General features: G+C 38.1%; 1 protein-coding gene across 1 annotated transcript; it reads left to right on the top strand.

Moving 5' to 3' along the window:
• The first annotated feature begins 1,104 nt into the window (after positions 1 to 1,104).
• Positions 1,105 to 20,563, top strand: SPAM1 (sperm adhesion molecule 1). Its single transcript, XM_021699393.1, has 4 exons — positions 1,105 to 1,203; positions 11,705 to 12,855; positions 13,749 to 13,838; positions 19,971 to 20,563. The coding sequence occupies exons 2-4, from the start codon at positions 11,899 to 11,901 to the stop codon at positions 20,514 to 20,516; spliced, it is 1,593 nt and encodes a 530-aa protein (XP_021555068.1). The 5' UTR covers positions 1,105 to 1,203; positions 11,705 to 11,898; the 3' UTR covers positions 20,517 to 20,563.
• Positions 20,564 to 21,105: the final 542 nt, after the last annotated feature.

A 21,105-nucleotide genomic window follows, 5' to 3' on the forward strand; every position in this document is an offset into this window, starting at 1 on the left:
AAAATTAATAGAAAGGGTGAACATTCTGTTAAAGTTATTGACATCAAAAGCAGGCAGGGTTTAGGAGTAAGCGCACTGCAAACGGGGTCTAACTGCACACCTTTGAAGATATTTAGATTGGGCTTTAATTCCTTTTTTCTCAAGTGAGTTGATTCTAATAGCAAATTATGATGATTAATTATGCCAGTGGAAGTATGTCCATATCTACATGTGTCCTAGACAATTAAAATATTCAGTCTCCCTTCTCAGAAAATATCCTGTTTTATATTTTCATCTCTGTAATAATAGTGACCTGTCCAGTAGAGGACATTGTAAAGAGCAAGATTTTCAGAATTAGCTAGAACTGGGTTGGTAGGCAAATTATTTAATTTTTGCTAATGCTTACTTCCTCATTTAGAAAATGAGGACGATAATTCTTACCCCAGAGTGTTATGGAGACATTCAAACATCGTAACTAATTGTTAACTAAAAACCCTTAGATGACTTCCTAATTAGTCGTTGATTGTCTGATTTTAAAGATTGGTTGAAACTGCTTTCCTGTAAACACTGTCTCTTAATGACATTTTAATGAAAGGCTTGCTGTACTCGTGTCAACATTTAAAATATAACAAATATTGCACATTTGTTGAAAGCAGTTTAGGCAACCAATAAATATTACTTATATCTTGGATTTTTAAAACTGTAGCTATTGCATATTAAGAATTAAAAGTAAATGAGCCATACACAATTGAATAAAAACAGTATTTTTTTCTCAAAATTATAAACATTCATTAAGTAACTAAAGTACTAATTAGATTCAACCTCGAGAGACTCACTGCCCTATAATTATGTTGACAAGTGAACACGTGCCTTGGAAGTTTCTTTTTAAATCTTTGAAGTTATCTTGTTATCTGTCTATTCTGTTTTGTGCTTGTTTTTTTTTTTTTTTTTTTTAGCAAAATAGTAGGTCTTATAAAGATCTTGTCCCCATCCCCCACCCTCATACTTGGTCCATCCCCCAACTTCATAGTTGGTCCAAATGCTTCAAAAATTCTAAAGCAGAATCTCTGCTGCAGAAATTCTGATTTCCCCATTCTCTCAGAATTCCTTTTTTTCCTTCAGCCATCTCCCAGTAGGTGAGTCTTAGGGACACTCCCATCCTGTCATAAATTAGCCGGATCCTTAGTTGCCCGTCACTCTGAGTTCCTGTTTCCCCTGTCTCAGGTGAGAACCATAGGGTACTTCTGCTTTCCTCTGTTCTTGGTGAAGAGACAAGTACAACTGCCTGCTCTTCTCATTGACAAGGGTAAATGTGCTCAGGTTTTTATGGAAGAGTGTAGGGGGGGCAGAGATAAGTCTAGGTACTAATGGATCTTTCTAATGGCATTAAAAGGTTGACTTTATAATTAATTTTTCTTTTTGGATAGCATCTGTCACACATTTTGATATATGTGATATGCTAGGTATATTGTTTATTTTAATAACAACAACAATAATGATTATTAGTGAGTACTTGTATCTTGTAGAGGTAATAAACATGCTAATAGCCAAAGGAAATTTGATGCTGAGAAATAATTTTGTTAACCATCACTTCTTTGAGTTTTGGTAACAGCTCTTCCTCCTCTTTTGTGAAATGGAAGCAGAGCCAGCTCATTCAGCCAAACTAATATATAACCACCAAACACTGTAGAGATATCTGAATTCTATATTAATAATTTTTGCTATTATTCATTTTAAATGTCACTTATTTATATGCCACTTACTTATTCCACTAATCCGATATAAAGGCTGAAAACTGTCTGGATAAATCACATTTGACAAGTTAGAAAAATATTTCCATCGGGCTGAGTGAAGAGTTTGAAGTCTGAGCTTGAAAAGGTTACTTTCTTAGTGGACTCCTCCATAAGATGCCAAGAAGCAGTCACAGCCAAACTAATGCAAGGCACATGAAAGCTAGAGCCAGTCTGATCTGCTGATAGAGTCATGATCCATGAAGACTTTCTCATGTAGGTTCCCTCTCAGATCACGCTGTGTGCTGATGAACGCCATTGCTGATGAACGCCATCATCAGATCTGGCTCCACGGTTGTATGAATTTGTTGAGTATCTCAGTTCCATCAGAGCAATTCCATAATGCTCACATATTTAGAGTAAAAAAAACAATTTTTAAAAAATTTCCTAGGGAAGTTTTAATGCTAGCAGGTCTATGACTCATGAAATAGTCTTGGACTTTGCCTTCTTTTGTCATGCTTTTCCCTGTCTTTCATACAAGAGGGTGGAGGCAAGGGATAATATTATTAATAAAAACAGGAACAACTTACATTTATTTGGTATTTACTCTGGGTCAGGTGTATGAGAGAAAAAAGAACTTGCCTTAACCCTGTTAGATTCTGCACCTGGAGCCTATGAGTTGAACTGACAAAAGACAGATTAACAGGAGAAAAACATACAAACTTTATTTAATATTTTTACATGCACATGGGAGCCTTTATAGCAGTTTAGTCATTCATAGACATTACTTTAAGGAATCTTCAGACAGATCAGAATTCTATTCTGGTTGCTGAAGAAATTAAATTAATGAGATTTGAGAACTTGTCGGAGGCCACTTAATAAGCAAGGGCCTATTCTCAGCACTCAAAACCCAGGTACCTCAGACTCTAACGCTTATGCGATCAGAGTGGCTTGATTCATTCGTGCCACAGTAAAAAATACATTTTATGTTGTGACTCAGTGCACACATTTGTAAATATATAACAGACAGAAAATGTTCATAAAATAATCTGCTTACTGTATGTGATGATGGTATTCTCGTGCTTCTGATTCTGTCCTGCCCTGTTCTAGCCTAGCCTAGCCATTCCGCTCTATGATAGTCAATTTCACTTCTTTTTTAAAAAATGGTCATTACAACCAATTAAATCAGTTTTATGGCCCACTAATAGTCTGTGGCCTGAACTTGGGGGAAAAATGCTAGAAATAGGCCTCTCCAACATCACTTTCTTAGATAATCATGCTCACAACTACTCTCCATTTTGGCCTAAGATGCACCTAAAAGGCTTAGGTGATGTTTCGCCCTTGCTCGGCTATGCTCATTGTAGTTATGTTTAGGCCAGAGGTGACCTCACTGTGGAGGCATTATCTGGGCTTTCCTATTTCCTTGAACTAGAAGCATGTGATCTCCGTTGAGGCCGAACAGCAGCAACCTCCCACCTCTAGGTGAAGATAAGGGGGCAACTTAATTGTAAATAAATACAACTTTACTGAATTTCTACAATTTGAAGTAAATTTTGCTGCTATGAGTCTTCTTCTTTCCTTCTGCCTTTTTTCACTGAGCATACTCTTTAAAGGAGAGTTAGAGTCCCGCTATTACCCCCAAACTTCTCCGTGTCCTCTAAAAATTTCAGCATCCCCAGTAAACATTTCTTTGGCATCCTTGGACTAGGAATTCGCAATCCCTAAATTTTTCTAGAGATACCCCTAATCTAATTATATATATTGACTTTTCTAGTTGCTATAAGTCAAAAACTACTGTCTCCACACCTTACTACAGCTGTCTTTCTTATAGTTTGGGGTAAATGCAAATGAACCATAATAAGCAAGATTTCATAATATAGGTAGTCCAGGAGCAATAATACTGCACCCTAGATTTGCATGGCTTCTTGTAAAAAATACTTCATAGATATCATTTCACATATCATCCCAGCATCTCTGGGAGTGAGATTGATCTAGGTATCACCAATATACTTTAAAAAGTTAATACCTAAAGATTGATTAATTTGAATCTTCCAGTTCTTGCATGATGGAACTAAAAATGGGAATAACGTCTCAATCCTTTTCTGGTTCTGGGCTCCTTAATCCCTTTAGCTGTGGGTGTCCAAGCTTCAGGTCCCTTTGGCAGATGGAAGACTCAGTTAAGATAGGAAGAAAAAAATTAAAAGTGGATGTATGAGGAGGAGAGAAGAGTCATTGCAAAGGGAGACACCAATAAATGTTACTAGTGATGCTCTGTGGCGTATTTGTTCTAATCTTGAGCTATAGCACATCATTAGCTGGAGAGCATGGTAGCAGTTAGGGACCCTCCTGAGAGAATAGGACTAGATTTGAATTAGTAATCTTAAAAATCCCTGCTAATTATAATCTCTAAGATAAATCTTACTTTCCATGCCACAATGTGAGGTCAAAGTAGCTACTATTATTTCTTCAACTGTTTTATCTTTATCTTGTTAATGTTTAGGATAAAATAAATCGGATCTTATCCAATAGGTGAACTTGTGCTTTGGGAGAATGGTAGGAAATCTAAAATAATTTAGTGAAACTGGGGAGAAGGAAAAAATAATCTGATCAAAGAATTAATTGATGGATAGATTCACTCATTCACCCATAATTAAGTACTTATGGACCTTCTACTACGTACCAGGCATAGTACTGGGAACTGGGGACACAGTATTGAGCTCACAGTTTAGTGAGAAAGATAGACTTATTTCCAATTTGAACACAAACTGTGACTGGTACTAAGAAATAAGTACAATTTTTATGAGAGCCTTTATACATTAAAACTCTCCCTGGTGGCAATCAGAAATGAACACTTCAATAGTCAGATGTGTTTGGAAAGGCTACACAGTGGGAACAGTCATTGAGAGATATATCTCTATGCTCAGAATAGATTTTTAAAGATCCAGGGCAAAGAGATCTATACAAGACATGCAAGGCAGGATCCCACTGGAATGAAACATATATAATTCTCATATGGAATTCATATGGTCCACAAGAGCCTGTCACCACAAAACTCTTCTTCCTCAAAAGAAGAGGGACTTTCATATGGATAATGAAAGATTTGAGTTTTATTTTACTTTAGATCCTGGCTGAAAAGCGGGACTAAACTGAGTTGCCACACATTCCTTACAAGTGGAGAAAGAGATGAATAGGTTGGGAAGACATTTGCTTGCTTGAGACTTCAACCATAGTTTTGCTTTCACAAAATGTGCATTCTTAAGGTGGACTGTAGAACATGTATTTTTAGGAAGATAAATATTTTTTAAATTTTTTTTTTTTTAAGATTTCATTTATTTGAGAGAGAGAGAATGAGAGACAGAGAGCATGAGAGGGGGAGGGTCAGAGGGAGAAGCAGACTCCCCGCCGAGCAGGGAGCCCGATGCGGGACTCGATCCCGGGACTCCAAGATCATGACCTGAGCCGAAGGCAGTCGCTTAACCAACTGAGCCACCCAGGCGCCCAGGAAGATAAATATTAAATCACTTAAAACTGACAAGATTTTTGAACCAGTCTTCTATCCTAAGAAGAAAAAAACAGTCTGCATCCTACGTGCAGCGTTTAGGAGCCTGGTATTTCTATAGGTGCCAAACAAATTGATAAGAAGGAAAACATCTGTTGTATCGTCTTTTGAAACTTGTTTTCAATGGCATTTACCTTCAGCATTTGCAAATGTGCTTAATCACATTCTATGCAATTAGGTCCCTACTGCCTTTGAACAAAGGACATTTATGAGCAAATAGGTGTTTTCTGTTTGTATTAGACTATAGTGGCCATTTGGATCTTTGATATAATCCCACATGTAGATTTAGTAACTATGACTGTGACAATTCAGAGAAACAAAAACCCCAAATTCATCTGACTGGTCAAGGAAAGAGAAACATTAGTTATTGCTAACAGAAGACCAGTTGTAAACTCATAGCCCATATCACAGCTGGTATACCTTTGTGAACTTCATTGTGCAAGGCACTAGTTACCATGGAGGTGCTGGTTACTCCTAAACTTTGACTTGAGTGATACTAAGGCTTTTTGCCTAGTTGTCCGAGGCAGCTGAGACACTTTAATTACAGAAGAACTACGACAGGTTTATGACGGTGGGATGTTTGGTTGCCTGCAAGTCAGGCATTACTAAGCTCAGTCTGGGGCTTGATAAATGGTATTGCAGAGAGTATCCCTAGTGAGGTTATTGTGTTAACTAGCCTCTAGAATTTGAGGGACTCTTAAAGACTGTATTCAATTATTCAAGTACTTAGTTTCAGTCATATCTGGGTGTGTCAGGGCCTCACGCTTGGCTATAGAAGACATAATTGTCTTCTGAGTAATGTTTGAACTCTGTGGCTTCTGGATGCTATACTTTGTTTTTTATTTGAACATTTTCATCTTAAAGTGGTACCATAAGCCATAATTTTGAGTTTACTGAAATTCAGAGTACATTGAGTTTATTTACTTAATTAAATGATTAACTCATCCAGCATGCACCATAGTGGGGACTGACAAAGATTCTCTATTGACCACGCCAATCAGGCTCATTGAACTCTCTCTCTCTCTTTTTTTTAAAAGATCTTTTTTAAAAGATTTTATTCATTTATTTGACAGAGAGACACAGCAAGAGAGGGAATACAAGCAGGGGGAGTGGGAGAGGGAGAAGCAGGCTTCCCATGGAGCAGGGAGCCCAATGTGGGGCTCAATCACAGGACCCTGGGATCATGACCTGAGCCGAAGGTAGACGCTTAATGACTGAGCCACCCAGGTGCCCCTGAACTCTCTTTGACTAAGCCTCAAATGCTGGGCTTCTGTATCATTCCTTGTAGAATCTAGTTCTAGCAAGAATCCTGTTAAGTCAGTTTAGCAAGAATTCCCATCCTCCCTATCTAGTCACCTTGGATATCTGATTAGGTTTCCTATCTTCTACTGTCCCCCTGGTTTTGCCTGACCCCCCTGGCCTGACTTTAGCAAGAATCCTGTTAGGTCAGTTTAGCCAAAATCTTCCCTTACCCCTGATGTTCCCTCTTAGTAATTTTCCATCCACAGACACCCCCCTCCTCCAACTTTGCTCTTTGGCTATAAAGTCCTGCTTTTTCTTATTGTATTTGGAATTGAGTCCAGTTCTACCCTACTGTTCTGGTTTTCCTTTGACAGCTCTGTGGATTCTGAGTGACATATTTTGATTTTGTTCGAACACCTTCAGGCTGTTATTTTGAGTTTACTGAAATTCAAAGTATATCAAGCTCATTCATTTAATTAACTAATTAACTCATGTAAGTATCTATCGAGTATCAATTAAGTGGCTTGGAAATTTGAACAACAACCTAATCCAACAATTAAGGGTATATTATGTACCTTCTTTTATAAGGCCTCTCAGGTCTATAAAGACATTACGGACACAGAATGTTATTATAGGCACCTTCACCTTCTTTTCAAAGGAATTTCCTTCTAAGAGTGAGATGAATTACTTTCTTATTTTCAATTAAACACTCTTGCTATTGAACTATCTTGCATTTTCAAAAGCTGAAATATTAGTATCTTTTACACCTTATCAATATAACTTGCTTAAGGCTTCAATATTTACAATTCATGTTTAATCATATGGCGGTTTTCTAGCTTCTTAGATGTATTGCTTTCTAATTATATCATGGCCCAACAGGACAAACTTTTATTGCATAAAATGAACATGTATAAATTATATTTCTATGTTCTACTATAGCAATTAAATAAAATTTGATTTTGGGAACTGCTTTTGAGGGATTTTGTTATTTATTTGGTTCTCTTTTTTCTCCTCTCCCCTCTCCCTTCCTACCTTAGAGAAAGGAACAGGATTCAGAAAACTAGTATTTTCCTATAACTAACAAATGTCAAACATGGCTTTCTTAATCACTTTGAAGATACAAATTCATTTTAATTTTATAATGAGAAATTACTTTTATCGTAAATGCTGTACTTCCTTGAAACCAATTCATTCTTCGTCTATATTACACGACAGAAATCTTTTATTAATTTAACAAAATGGTTAATAATCAAAACAACTGCAATTAGGATTTGTTTTACCATTGGGTTCTTAAACTTATTTCAAATGCTAATAAAAAATTTATAGCATTTTGGTGTTAATTTGCTATCTTTACCAATCTTTTTTGCTACTATAAGGCACTTGAATTTGCTGGGATTCAATGCATGCATGCACACCACACACACACACACACACACACACACACGTCCCCCTTCCTCCATCACATAATAACATTTCAAAAGATTAAGTCTTTCTTTAATCCCTTAACTGACTGGGCAAAGAGCTGCTTTTTCTCACCCAACACGTTGAATACTGAAGAGCATTTAGATTTTTCTGGAGCAATTTCTGATCTGCTGACATTTCAGAGGAAACTTTTAAAATTTTGCTTCAAAAATAAGTTGTCTTTTTTTCTTTCTACTGCAGAGCCTGATCGGGATAATCAGATACGGTATCTGTGAAAAAGAATTAGAAGTTCTGTAACGTGCCATGTTTTGAAAGCTACCTCATTAGTGGGAGTAGTTTGGCACTTTGTGCTTAGTAGTAGATACACAAATTAAGAATGAGCAATTTCTTTTTCTTTTTTTTTAAAGATTTTATTTTTAAGTAATCTCTACACCCAACGTGGGGCTCAAACTTACAACCCCAAGATCAAGGGTCACATGCTCTACCAACTAAACCATGGGTCCCAGGAATGAGCAATTTCTTTAGCCTTGAGGAGTTCCAGCCTGTGAAAAAATTATCTGTGGGAGACACTGACAAAGTTAAGACAAGAGTAGGAGAAGGAACCAAAGGAGAGGAATAATAATGATGATAATAATAATAATAAAGGAAAAGGGGAAGGAAGGAGTTGATGGAATGCCACCAAAAATAATATTAACTTCTCTTGTTTTGTTTGTTTTTTAAAGATTTTTTTAATTTATTTGTCAGAAAGAGAGAGAGCACAAGCAGGGGGAGTGGCAGACAGAGGGAGAAGCAGGCTCCCCGCTGAGCAAGGAGCCCAATGGGGACTCCATCCCAGAACCCTGGGATCGAGTCCCCCATCAGGTTCCCTCCTCGGCGGGAAGCCTGCTCTCCCTCTCCCACTCCCGCTGCTTGTGTTCCTGCTCTTGCTATCTCTGTCTCTGTCAAAAAAATAAATAAAATCTTTACAAAAAAAAAAAAGAAATTTCCTACAAAAAAAAAAATCTTGTTTGAAGGCTCCTTTCTTTCCTGAAAGCATGAATAAATTTTTGCTTTAAGAGAAGAAAATTGCACATGGATTTTCTGCTTTGGGGATATTATGCTGGTCTCTTAAGTTTGCTCAGAACTCAGCTTAGATTTAATATGCCTTGTAACTGGAGGTAGAAGTCAACCTTTGACTTGAAATTAGAGACCAAGTAGTACTTCAGAAATGATACACAGCCTACCAAATGTAATTAGTATACAAGGGGTACCAAGGCAATAAATTTGGGGCCAGCTGCTCACTTGAAGTTTTGCTTTTTATTTTTCATATTAACGAATGATTCCTGAAGTATTTACAGAGGTAATTTAGATACATTAACGTTACCTTCAGCTGTTTTGTTTGGCTTTTTCTGTCTGTGACTGTCTTCTCCTTACCTCAAAAATTCCAAACACCAACTCCTTCAAAAAGTAGAATGAGGGGTGCCTGGTTGGCTCAGTCACTTAAGTGTCCAACTCATGATTTCAGCTCAGGCCGTGATCTCATGGGTCATGAGATAGAACCCCATGTCAGGCTCCACTCATCTGCAGTCTGCTTGGGATTCTCTCTCTCCCTCTCCCTCTGCCCCTTCCACCACACTTGCATGCCCATGCGCACTCTCTCTTTAAAAAAAAAAAAAGGTAAAAGGAGAACCCCTTGAACAAGCATCCTAGTGAATAAATAGTAGGAAGGTGGATGGTTATTTTTCCTCTTGCCACTAAGGAGAAGTTGAGCTTCAAATCTGTTCTGGCAAACAAAATTCTAGCCTTAAATTTTATTTTTCTCCCAGTTTTTATTTGAGAAACTATATGGTAGTTGAATGAAAGAAAATTAGAAGATCGAAAATATGTAATGGACCCTCAGGAAATATGAATATTCTTTTATATCTCTGGATTTCCTTTAACTCCTTAAGCATGTGCTTACGTTTCTGTATATCTCAAAAAACTGCTTGTCTTCAGTAGCATCAAGGCAAGGAACTAGTTGGTCCCTGCTTACTAGTATTTTAGGCAAGCATCTTCACATGTTACTTAACTATCTTTATAACTAGCTCTGATGTCTGCATAAATTCCTTCAGCCTAAAATACCGTATTTATTTAAGCATCTCATCATTGTCTGCTTTTAATATTTTCTCCTGCTCTGATTTAGACACTACAATACACAGTGGTGAATGATACATTTTAAGTATCTATACCTACCCATATTGTTTTTTATTACAAAATAATTTTGGACTAATTCTCAGACAAAACATTCCTGGTTCAAAGGTTTTAATTAATATGTGTTTTAGTGATAAAATTTCTTTAAAACAAGGATAAGAGTTAATTAGAAGTATTTTGGATGTCTTCAAATCTTCAGCTTTTAAATTAATTCTGAGATACATTGATTTTTTTTTTTTTTAAGGAATGTTATTGACTTGCCAGTGCGCTAGGAAGACATTAAAACCAACAGGCTTCTGGCCTGGACACCACTGAACGCAAGTTGGGTGTTGGACCCTGAAAGGACTTCTGGGCAAATACTACTATTTGGAGTTGGGGCGGTGGGTACCAAAGGCTTAGCAGGAGTGCTTTAGGAAGCTATTATCCAGACAATGGGGAAAAAGGACACTTGAGAAGTAACCTAATAGGTATAAATTGAGAACAGGCCTTACACATACTAGTGGAGAGATGCTAATTATCTGGAGTTAAGTCAGATAAGATTTTCTAGGGAGATGAGTTTTTTTTTTTATTTTTAATTTTTTAAAAAAGATTTTATTTATTTGACAGAGAGAGAGCAAGATATAGATCACAAGCAGAGGGGAGGGGTAGAGGGAGAAGCAGACTCCCCCATGAGTAGGGAGCCCGATGCAGGACTCGATCCCAGGACCCTGGGATCATGACCCAAGCCGAAGGCAGCCACTTAACCAACTGAGCCACCCAGGTCTCCTGGGAGATGAGATTCTTATGTAAAGTCTCTAGTATATCTTCTAAAGAGATGCTTTTCTAGATGCTAACCCAGGTCTGCCCCCAATTCTGTGCCCCAAGGCTTTGTCCAAAGATGTATAAAGAAGAGATACTTTGTTTCATAAAAAAATTTTTACCTATTTTCTGTACCTATACATAAATTTTGTGTATGTACGTGTGTGTGTGTATATATATATATACACACAGGTATCTATAAATATAGTGCATCTCTTACTTAATCTTTTACTCAATTTGCCCTATGATGGAGCACTGTTCCAAATAACACTTAAACTTGTTCCTCAGTAGATTTTGGTTAATTCAATAGTCTCAAGCACGCTTTTGTTACACTCCTTCTGGGAGAAGTGATGAGAAGTGACTTTTGCCTCCTCCTCTACCTGCCCCCTTCAAAAAAAAAAGATGAAATCTCATAATTTTATGAGAGGTTGTTTTCAATTTTTGGCATGCCACTCTAATGCGGTCTTTCAAGAAATAACAAACAAAAATGAGAGGTTCAACTGGAATTCTATTTAACAAGGCTTTGCTAAGGCATAGTATTCTACAAAGCGGGAAGGCAAAAGGAAAAATAGCTACATTCACCCCAGTCATGATTTGGAAAGATGACACAAATGTTAGCTATTATAGGATTTGTATCATACAGAAGAGAAAATAATTTTATTGATTCAAACACAGGAGTTCTCCAGCTTGGAAAACTGAATTAAACTCCTGCACTTCCAAGTTGAGAACTTGGTAAAGTTGACAGTCTCGATACAGAAATATAGTGTAACAATATATTCTACATTTATTTTTTTTCCAGTTATAGATGAAGCAACTTGCAAAATATTCTTGAAATATGAAGCAAGAAGAGTAATATTTAAAAGTAATGTGATCATTATACCCTTTTATCCATCAAAGTGGCTTCATTCCACTCTCTCTCTTCTGTACTTAGATCTTGCATGAAATATTGGACAAGCCGAAGTGTTTGGGAAGAAATTTTCATAGTCATTAATCTTTGCAATGGGTGTGCTCAGGTTCCAGCCTATCTTCTTTAGGAGTTTTGTGGGGTCCAGCGGAGTCACCCAAGCAGTGCTCACCTTCCTTCTGATTCCATGTTGCTTGACTCAGGAGTTCAGAGCACCCCCTTTTATCCCCAATGTATCTTTCCTCTGGGGCTGGAATGCCCCAACTGAACTTTGTGCTCAAAAGTTTAACGTGCAGCTAGATCTGAACCTTTTCTCTTTAGTAGGAAGCCCTCGAAAAAGCGCCACAGGACAAGGCATTACATTATTTTACGCTGACAGACTTGGCTACTATCCTCACATACATGAAAAGACTGGCAAAAATGTGAATGGAGGAATCCCCCAGGCTGGAAACTTAAAAAAGCACTTGGAGAAAGCCAAGGAAGATATTGGCCATTACATACAAAGAGACACCACGGGCCTGGCTGTTGTTGACTGGGAAAACTGGAGGCCTGTCTGGGCAAGAAACTGGAAACCTAAAGATATTTACAAGCATCAGTCTATTGAGTTGGCTCGGCAACAACATATAGAACTTAATGCCACAGAGGCCGCCAAGATAGCCAAAGCAGATTTTGAAAAGGCAGGAAAATGTTTCATGCAAGAGACCTTAAAACTGGGAAAATTCCTTCGGCCAAATTATTTATGGGGTTATTATCTCTTTCCTGACTGTTACAATCATAATTATAAGACCCCCGGTTACAATGGAAGTTGCTTTGAATTAGAAAAGAAAAGAAATGATGAACTCAACTGGATGTGGAAGGAAAGCACAGCCCTTTTCCCATCCATTTATTTGAATAGCAAATTAAAATCTTCTCCATACGCTGCTTTCTATGTCCGCAATCGTGTTTGGGAAGCCATCCGGGTTTCTAAAGTATCCAGTGTTAAACATCCACTTCCAATTTTTGTATATACCCGTCCAGTTTTTACTGATGTGTCTTTGAAATATCTTTCTGAGGTGAGTAAATCAAGGTGTGAGGCCTATGAAGTAGTATCCACAAAAGGCATTTAGTGGAATTCAACATCATTTTTGAAGGGAGTGAGATTTGGCTTTTAATATCCTTTACGAATATGCACACAGGTAGTTCTGCATTGTTATATAAAGGCAAAATAAGAATATATTTTATTATTTATTTATTTATTATTTTTTTAAAGATTTTATTCATTTATTTGACAGAGAGAGGCACAGCGAGAGAGGGAACACAAGCAGGGGGAGTGGGAGAGGGAGAAGCAGGCTTCCCATGGAGCAGGGAGCCCGATGCGGGGCTCGATCCCAGGACCCTGGGATCATGACCCGAGCTGAAGGCAGACGCTTAACAACTGAGCCACCCAGGTGCCCCTATTTATTTATTTATTTTGAGATTTATTTACTTGTGAGAGACAGAGAGAGAGAGAGAGCACAAGCAGGGGGAGCGGCAAGCAGAGGGAGAAGCAGGTCCCCCACTGCGCAAGGAGCCTGATGAGGGACTCGATCCCAGGACCCTGGGATCAGGACCTGAGCTGAAGGCAGCTGCTTAACCGACTGAGCCACCCAGGCATCTCAAAAAATTATTTCATTTTAATGTAATCCTATAATATCTTAACAACAATGAAAAAAACTAGGTAGCATAGACAATGTATTCACTCAGTCCTCTTTTTTTTCTTTCACACGGTTTGTCAATAGAAGTAATTAAAATAACAGAAAAAATCTGTATTTTTGTTATAGTGGGGTCGTGGTGGCAATAAAAATTGAAATAGTGGGGAAATATTTGAATTATTATTGTTAAGTCAGAATTCTTAGCTTTGGTGTTACTGTCTTATGCACAGCATTTCTATTTTATTTCTGTTAACTCTTTCTGTCACATTCACCAGGATGACCTTGTGAATACAATCGGTGAAACGGTTTCTCTAGGTGTCTCTGGAATGATAATATGGGGAAGCCTCAATTTAACCCAAAATGTGGTAAGTTGAATTGATAGGAAATAGATGAAAACATGTATTCTTTTAATGTTTTTGAGGATTGCTGTACTGAATAATAAAATAAGTACTATGCTTGGCACACAGTAGTAGGTGCTCAATTAATACTGGTTGCATCAAACTGTCCTTCATTTATGTGGTTATGCTATAAGGCAGAAAAAATTGTACCTGTTTTCCGCTGAGGAAGCAGAAATTCAGTGAAATTGACCAAAATTCTCTAGGCTATGTGGTTAGCAAGTGGCCAAAACAGGACGACAAGCTCAGTGTTCTGGCATGGTGTTTGGCTTTTTGTACTTTACTGTGATATGTCTCTTCTCAAAAAACCCATGAACTAGTCAATGAAAGAATAGTCAGTTCTTTCATTCATTCCATTACTGTTTATTAAGCACTTCTTTTACTTATTCATTTAGTCATTCAATGGCAGTTTATTACAAGGGTCAGCAAATGACAGCCAGGGGCCAAGAATGATTTGTATCCTTTTAAATGGATGGGAAAAAACTCCAAAAGAATAGTATTTATAATATTTATTTTATTTTATTTATTAGAGGGAACGAGAGAGAGAGAGCATGAGAGGGGGGAGGGTCAGAGGGAGAAGCAGACCCCCTGCAGAGCAGGGAGCCTGATATGGGACTCGATTCTGGGACTCCAGGATCATGACCTGAGCCAAAGGCAGTCGCTTAACCGACTGAGCCACCCAGGTGCCCCAAGAATAGTATTTATAATAGGTGAAAATTAGGTAAGATTTAAATTTTAGTGTCTATCGGTAAAGTTTTAGTGGAATGTAGGCATGCGCCTTAGTTTAGGTGTCTATGGCTGCTTTTGCTGTAGAAGGAAATAACTGAATAGTTATGGCAGAGACTGTATCATTCAAAACCCTCGAATATTTACTGTCTGCCCCTATACAGAAAACGTTTGCTGACCCTTGGTTTATTGAACATTTCCTATGATTAAGTGCCAGATAATTCTAGGTGCTAGAAATGTAGCAGTGAATGAAGCGAAATCCCTTCACCGTGAAGCTGCATCCTTACAAGTGGAAATGCAACATACCCAGATAGGATAATGTCAGGTAGTGATAGGTGCAATAAAGAGCAATGAAACCATGTAGGCAGGATAAACAGAGATAAAATGGCGGTGCTTAAGATGGGGCAGTCACAGAAGGCCTCTCTGATGAGGTGCTGTTGGAGCAGAGACCTGATGGAAACCAGGGACCAAGTCTCCAAGGGACCAAGTCAGGGATGGTAAGTGCAAGAGCCTTCAGGCTGGAATATGCTTGTCAAAAAAAGATGGAGGAGATGTGAGCAGAGTGCAGTGAGCAAGGAAGACAGGGGTAAGAGTGTGGTCAGTGAAAAGAGGGTCAGATGGAGGGCTTCGTAGGCCACCATAGGGCTTTCACTCTGATATGGAAGGCCACAAGGAGGCTTAAGCAGAAGAGTTGCAATCTCTGACAAACATTTCTTACTTAGCTGAGCTGAGGATCTGCGGTGGAGGGGCAAGAGCAGGAGCAGAGAGAGGAAGTTGTTGATGGCTTGGACCATACATGCTGGCGGCGTGGTTTGAATATAACCCAACAGTAGAACTGAGAGGTTGGACTGAGGGATTGGATGAGTAGGACGGATAAGAGAAGTGGTTAAGATGACTCCAAGGCTTTTGGCTTGAAGGAAGTGGCCTCTGAGATGGGAAAGACTTTAGGAGGAATGGTTTGGTGGGGGCCGGGAGGGAGGAAGAAAAAGGATCCAGGAGTGGGGAAAGGGTGCACAGGCAATTGGGAATTACTTTTTAAAAATATTACTAAATTGTTCAAAACTTCTCTAAGGGAGAGGAAAAGGAATGCTTCTTTATTTTCCATAGGTTATATGTACTATTGTCTATTTTAAGTAAAATTTTGAGTAAAACTTGTTTTATTGGGGAAAAAATGGCATTTTTTTCCTGTATGGATGACTTGTTTTCATTTTCTCCTAATGCATTTTCTTTAGTTCAAAAAGCCTTTAACTATCACCACCTAATCCTTTTCTCTTCATTTTCATCCTCATTTAATTCTCTGTATCAGATCTGTCTTCCCCACCTCTTCAATCCTCTTGACTCAAGAGTAAAGCTATTACATGGACACTGCTGAATTGGAGATCAACTTTTCCTTCTCTAACATATGGAAATATGAGTGGCTTAGGTGCCATACAGAATGTCCCACGAAGCTCATGGCCCGGGAGACTTATCCTAGGACCTAGAGAGAAGAGACTTTATATAGCACTCTAAGACCAGAAGAGACCTTTGTCTCTTGTCCTCCAGATAGACTCGCTATATTGTTAACTCATTTATAAAAGTACTCAACAGTAGTTCCCATCATGAGATTCTTTCAAAGTAATCTGAGCCCTTCTACTTATTTGGTAGAACTCTATTATCTCTGGCTTGATCACCGATAAAGAGAAATAATATAAGTTTGGAGAAAGGTATATGTCCCATTTGCAAAATCTTTCACGTCAGAAAATCATTTAAGAATTATAATTCTCCCAAATATATTCCTAATTTTCATTCACTGTTTCTCAAATCTGTAAACACCTTTCTCAAGGGTCTTATAAATTCTCTGATGGAATCATTTATAAAGTCCCATACTACTTCTTTTTTTTTTTTTTTTAAGAACTGAGAACTCCACCCTTACTCTGATGAGGAGTGAATCAGGCTTTCTCCAATTAGTAGTATGGCATGACATTCTATTTGTCACACCTGTTTTTTTTTTAATCATTATTGCACTTTAATCTTAGATTTACATTCTTCTACCATGACTCTCAGATCATCTTCAGCATATTTCATACAGGGACAGTTCTGCAATTTAAATATGGCTATTTTCTACCTAATGACACTGCCTTGAAATTGCCCCCTGTGGTCTCCGTTTTTATTTCTGCTACTTTTCCCAAATGCTGATTTTGAATGCTAGTTCTATCATTACTTCCCCTTTTTTCTATGCCATTTGTAATCAATAGAATCATGGATTACTCGTCTTATTTCCTCTGATTCATTGACAACTTGAGAAACTGGTAGCTGCAGGTTTAATGACTGAAATTGACTTAAAACAATTGTTATCAAATGTAAGCAAGCTATTTCCTTCCATTCCATTTTATTAGATTCAGTGGTATGACAGCCAGCTCCTACTGGTCCCAGCTCATGAGATGTGATTGTTAAATATTTGGAAATTTTGTGAACTGGTTGTTAACACAATCATTATTAAAAATTAAATTACCAAAACTTAGAATGAAATAAGTACTGTCAAAAACAAAAGTAATAAACACTCGGGGCACCTGGGTGGTTTAGTTGGTTAAGCAGCTGCCTTAGGCTCAGGTCATGATCCCAGGGTCCTGGGATCGAGCCCTGCATCTGGCTCCCTGCTCAGTGGGGGGCCTGCTTCTCCCTGTCCCGCTCCCCCTGCTTGTGCTCTCTCTCTGTCAAATAAATAAATAAAATCTAAAAAAAAACCCATAATAAATACTCAAAATATATCAGTTACATACTTCACTTTACTATTATCTCTTGAGGAACTTTACATCTACTGTATCTGTATAAGTGGAAACAGTATGTAATAATGTGATTCTCTACACCATACTATCACAACGTGTGCTTGATTTCCAATCACTCAGTGATGTCAGGTTGATAGCTTAAAATTGGCCATGGCAGATGTATTTATACCATGGAAATTGACAAATGCTATAAACCAGGCCTTATCTTTTAGAAATGGTTTCAGATCCTTCCAAAGAGTACATCTTGTGTAGGCTAATGATTCTCAAACCATTGTCATACTTTACTCCTCTTTTTGCCCAGCTCTTGTCTCTGTGGTCACTCAGACTATCCTCTGAATTTGGTATTAATTCTCATATATCTTGGGCCCAGGGGATACAGTGTTGAAGAATATTGGCGAAGTCTCTGCACTCATGGAGCTTATATTAATGTTGGAGGGAAACAATATACAAACAAGAAAAATATTTGATGTAATAAGTACTATGCAGAGAATTAAAACAGATGTGAGAGTAGATAGGAAAGGTGTCTGAGGTTTAATTAAAACTGCAATCTGAATGACAAGATAAAGTGACCATGTTAAAAATTAGAGGAAAGAGCATTCCAAGCAGAGGGAATAAGTAAGTGCCCTTTGAAATGAACCCACCATGCTTATGAAACAACTAGTATGCCTAAAGTAGAGTGGGTAAGGGAGAGGTGTTCAAGAGGAAGGAAGGATTACCCCACATCAGGCTGTATATAAGTCGGGAGAAGTTGAATTTTATTCTAAACACCATGCAAAACTAGGATTAAGAAGAGGTTTTCTATTGCTGCCATAATAATGACAACACACTTAGTTTAAACAAGAGAGAATTATTATCTTATAGTTCTGTAGTTCCGAAGTCCAGCATGGGTCATAATGGACTAAAATCAAGATGTTGGTTAGGTTGTATTCCTTTCCAGGGGAGGATCCTCATTTGCTCATTTGGGTTGTTGGTAGAATTCATTTCCTCGTGGTTGTAGCAATGAGATGTCTATTTTCTGGCTGGCTATGGCTAAGGGTCATTTCTAGCTTCTAGAGTTCACTGCATTCTTTAGCTCTTGGCCCTCTCCTCTATCTTCAAAGCCAGCAATGCGGGGTTGAGTCTCCTTTACTTTTGAATTTGTTCTTTTTCTTCCATCTCATTTTTTAAAATCCAATCTGGAAAAGTTTCTACATTTTTAAAGGACTCATGTGATTAGATTGAGCCCATCCAGATAACTTGGGATAATCTCTCAAGGTCCATACTCTTCTCTGCAATCATGTGTGTAACATTCCTCTTGCCATGCAAGGTAACATAGTCACAGATTCCAGGGCATTAGAGTATGGACATTCTTGGAAGGCCCTATTCTTCCTACCATCGATGGTGAGAGAGTCAAGTGGAAGCTGCCTCAGCTTGCCTTCTGATCTACTACCATCACTTCCTTTGGTCTGCTGGAGGACCAGCACAGCCAGCTTACTCAGTGGAACTATGGATTATGAAAGAAAGCGAGTGACTATATTCTGTGTTTTTAAAAAGACAGCATCCCAGTTTTAGAATGCACCAGTCTCGAGATGAATCATTTTCGTTACTCATCACTCGTGCTCTGCCAAATAAGTATGTTTGTAAAAGAGCTTCATAATTCACCCATAACTTGAACTATACATAACATTTAACATAAAGTATACTCAGTTGAACCTGTTTAGTTGTTTTGAGCCAGCAGTTGAGAAATCTTTCTTATGCTGTTTAAACGTGTCCCACAAAGATGATTCTTATTATCTTTATTTGTAATTTCTTGAGGGCTAACCAATGATATGCTGGGCCCTGTGCTAAGCACTTTTATATACATTGTATCTTTTCATCTGAGTTAAATGCTATAATCATCCTTATTTTACAAATGATGAGGCTGAAGCATAGCCAGGTTAACTGATTCACCCAAGGTCACCCAGATAGGAAACTGAGAATGCTTGCAAGATGCCCAAGGTCACAGAGCTAGTCATTAATGGAACTGTGACCAATCAGGGAAGATGGGCCCCAGAGACCATTCTCTAACTGCTCTACCATTCTGCCCCATTAGTTTATGAATTATTAAAGAAGTCCAAGGCTAGTTTGAAGTTAAGGTTCAACTGGTCAATTATTCATTGATTCATTCATGAAATGGCATGTGAAACTTACTTACAAATGTTACAAAAACAGTCAGAATAATCTTGCTTGATAAGGTAAAAAAGTGGGCGCCTGGGTGGCTCAGTTGGTTAAGCGACTGCCTTCGGCTCAGGTCATGATCCTGGAGTCCCGGGATCGAGTCCCGCATCGGGCTCCCTGCTCAGTGGGAAGCCTGCTTCTCCCGATCCCACTCCCCGTTTGTGTTCCCTCTCTCGCTGTGTCTTTCTCTGTCAAATAAATAAATAAAATCTTAAAAAAAAAAAAAAAAAAAAAAAAAAAAAACTTAATAAAAAAAAAAAAAAAAAAAAAAAAAAAAAAAAAAAAGATAAGGTAAAAAAGGTAAACTATTCCCTACCTCTTGCCGGGTCTTGTTTTATCATGCTTCCTTAGAACTTGCATATCACAGGTGAACTAACTTGTTCCTTGATATTCTAACCTTCTTATAATTTTACAGCAATCTTGCACAGAGCTAGACAATTACATGAAGAATAAACTGAATCCTTACATAATCAACGTCACCCTAGCAGCCAAAATGTGTAATCAAGTGCTTTGCCAGGAGCAGGGAGTATGTATAAGGAAACACTGGAATTCAAGTGACTATCTTCACCTGAACCCAGAGAATTTTGCTATTCAACTTGAGAAAAGTGGAAGATACACAGTACAAGGGAAACCCACACTTGAAGACCTGCACCAATTTTCCAACAAATTTTATTGTGCTTGTTATGCCAATGTCCGTTGTCAGGAGAGAGCTGATATGACTGAAATTCATACTGTTAAAGTATGTGTTGCTGGAGATGTTTGTATAGATGCCTTTCTAAACTCAGAACCCATTGGTCATCTTTCTAGCTGGAAGGGGAAATCTGCCACTTCCAGCAATATCTTATCTGCCATGTCACCTGCCATAGGGTCTCCATGTGATCCTGGTAAAGACCTTAGTAGGTGCCTCAAAGCCAGATTTATAGTAGAAGCCAACTCCAAAACCCCTCAAGTGGGCTGTTAGAGTGTATATATTCGAAATAAGAAACAATAAAACTACCTATTCAAGTACAAGCTCAGTGTTTATTAAATTTTCTGTCTACATACATTGTTTTAATATCTTTTACATCTCTATATGTAATAGTTTAGCTAGCTTAGATTTTTTTAGGCAAGTGATGATACCTATATACTTAAAGACTTATATTTGAAATGTGAATCAAAACTCATGGCCGGGCGCCTGGGTGGCTCAGTTGGTTAAGCGACTGCCTTCGGCTCAGGTCATGATCCTGGAGTCCCTGGATCGAGTCCCGCATCGGGCTCCCTGCTCGGGAGGGAGCCTGCTTCTGCTTCTGACCCTCCCCCCTCTCATGTGCTCTCTCTCTCTCATTCTCTCTGTCTCAAATAAATAAATAAAATCTTTAAAAAAAAAAACAACTCATGGCCAAGATAGTATTTTGATTTTTTGAGCAAAGATTGCTTTTTCATGATCAAATTGAACCTGAGATTATTATTAATTAATAAACAAAGTATGTTGGCTAGCACCTTTAATTTTCAAAATTGTAGTCAGGGCAGTCTTACTACTAAATCCATTGATACTACATTTTGCTTCTGAA

The sequence above is a fragment of the Neomonachus schauinslandi genome, chromosome 12 (assembly GCF_002201575.2).
Source record: "Neomonachus schauinslandi chromosome 12, ASM220157v2, whole genome shotgun sequence".
NCBI classification, from domain to species: domain Eukaryota; kingdom Metazoa; phylum Chordata; class Mammalia; order Carnivora; family Phocidae; genus Neomonachus; species Neomonachus schauinslandi.

Bases quoted from the DNA above. Each gene is read 5' to 3' on its own strand.
- SPAM1 (XM_021699393.1), top strand. From the start codon at position 11,899: ATGGGTGTGCTCAGGTTCCAGCCTATCTTCTTTAGGAGTTTTGTGGGG. The intron at 12,856-13,748 runs GTGAGTAAATCA...CACATTCACCAG, and splicing joins CTTTGAAATATCTTTCTGAG to GATGACCTTGTGAATACAAT. The intron at 13,839-19,970 runs GTAAGTTGAATT...ATAATTTTACAG, and splicing joins TCAATTTAACCCAAAATGTG to CAATCTTGCACAGAGCTAGA.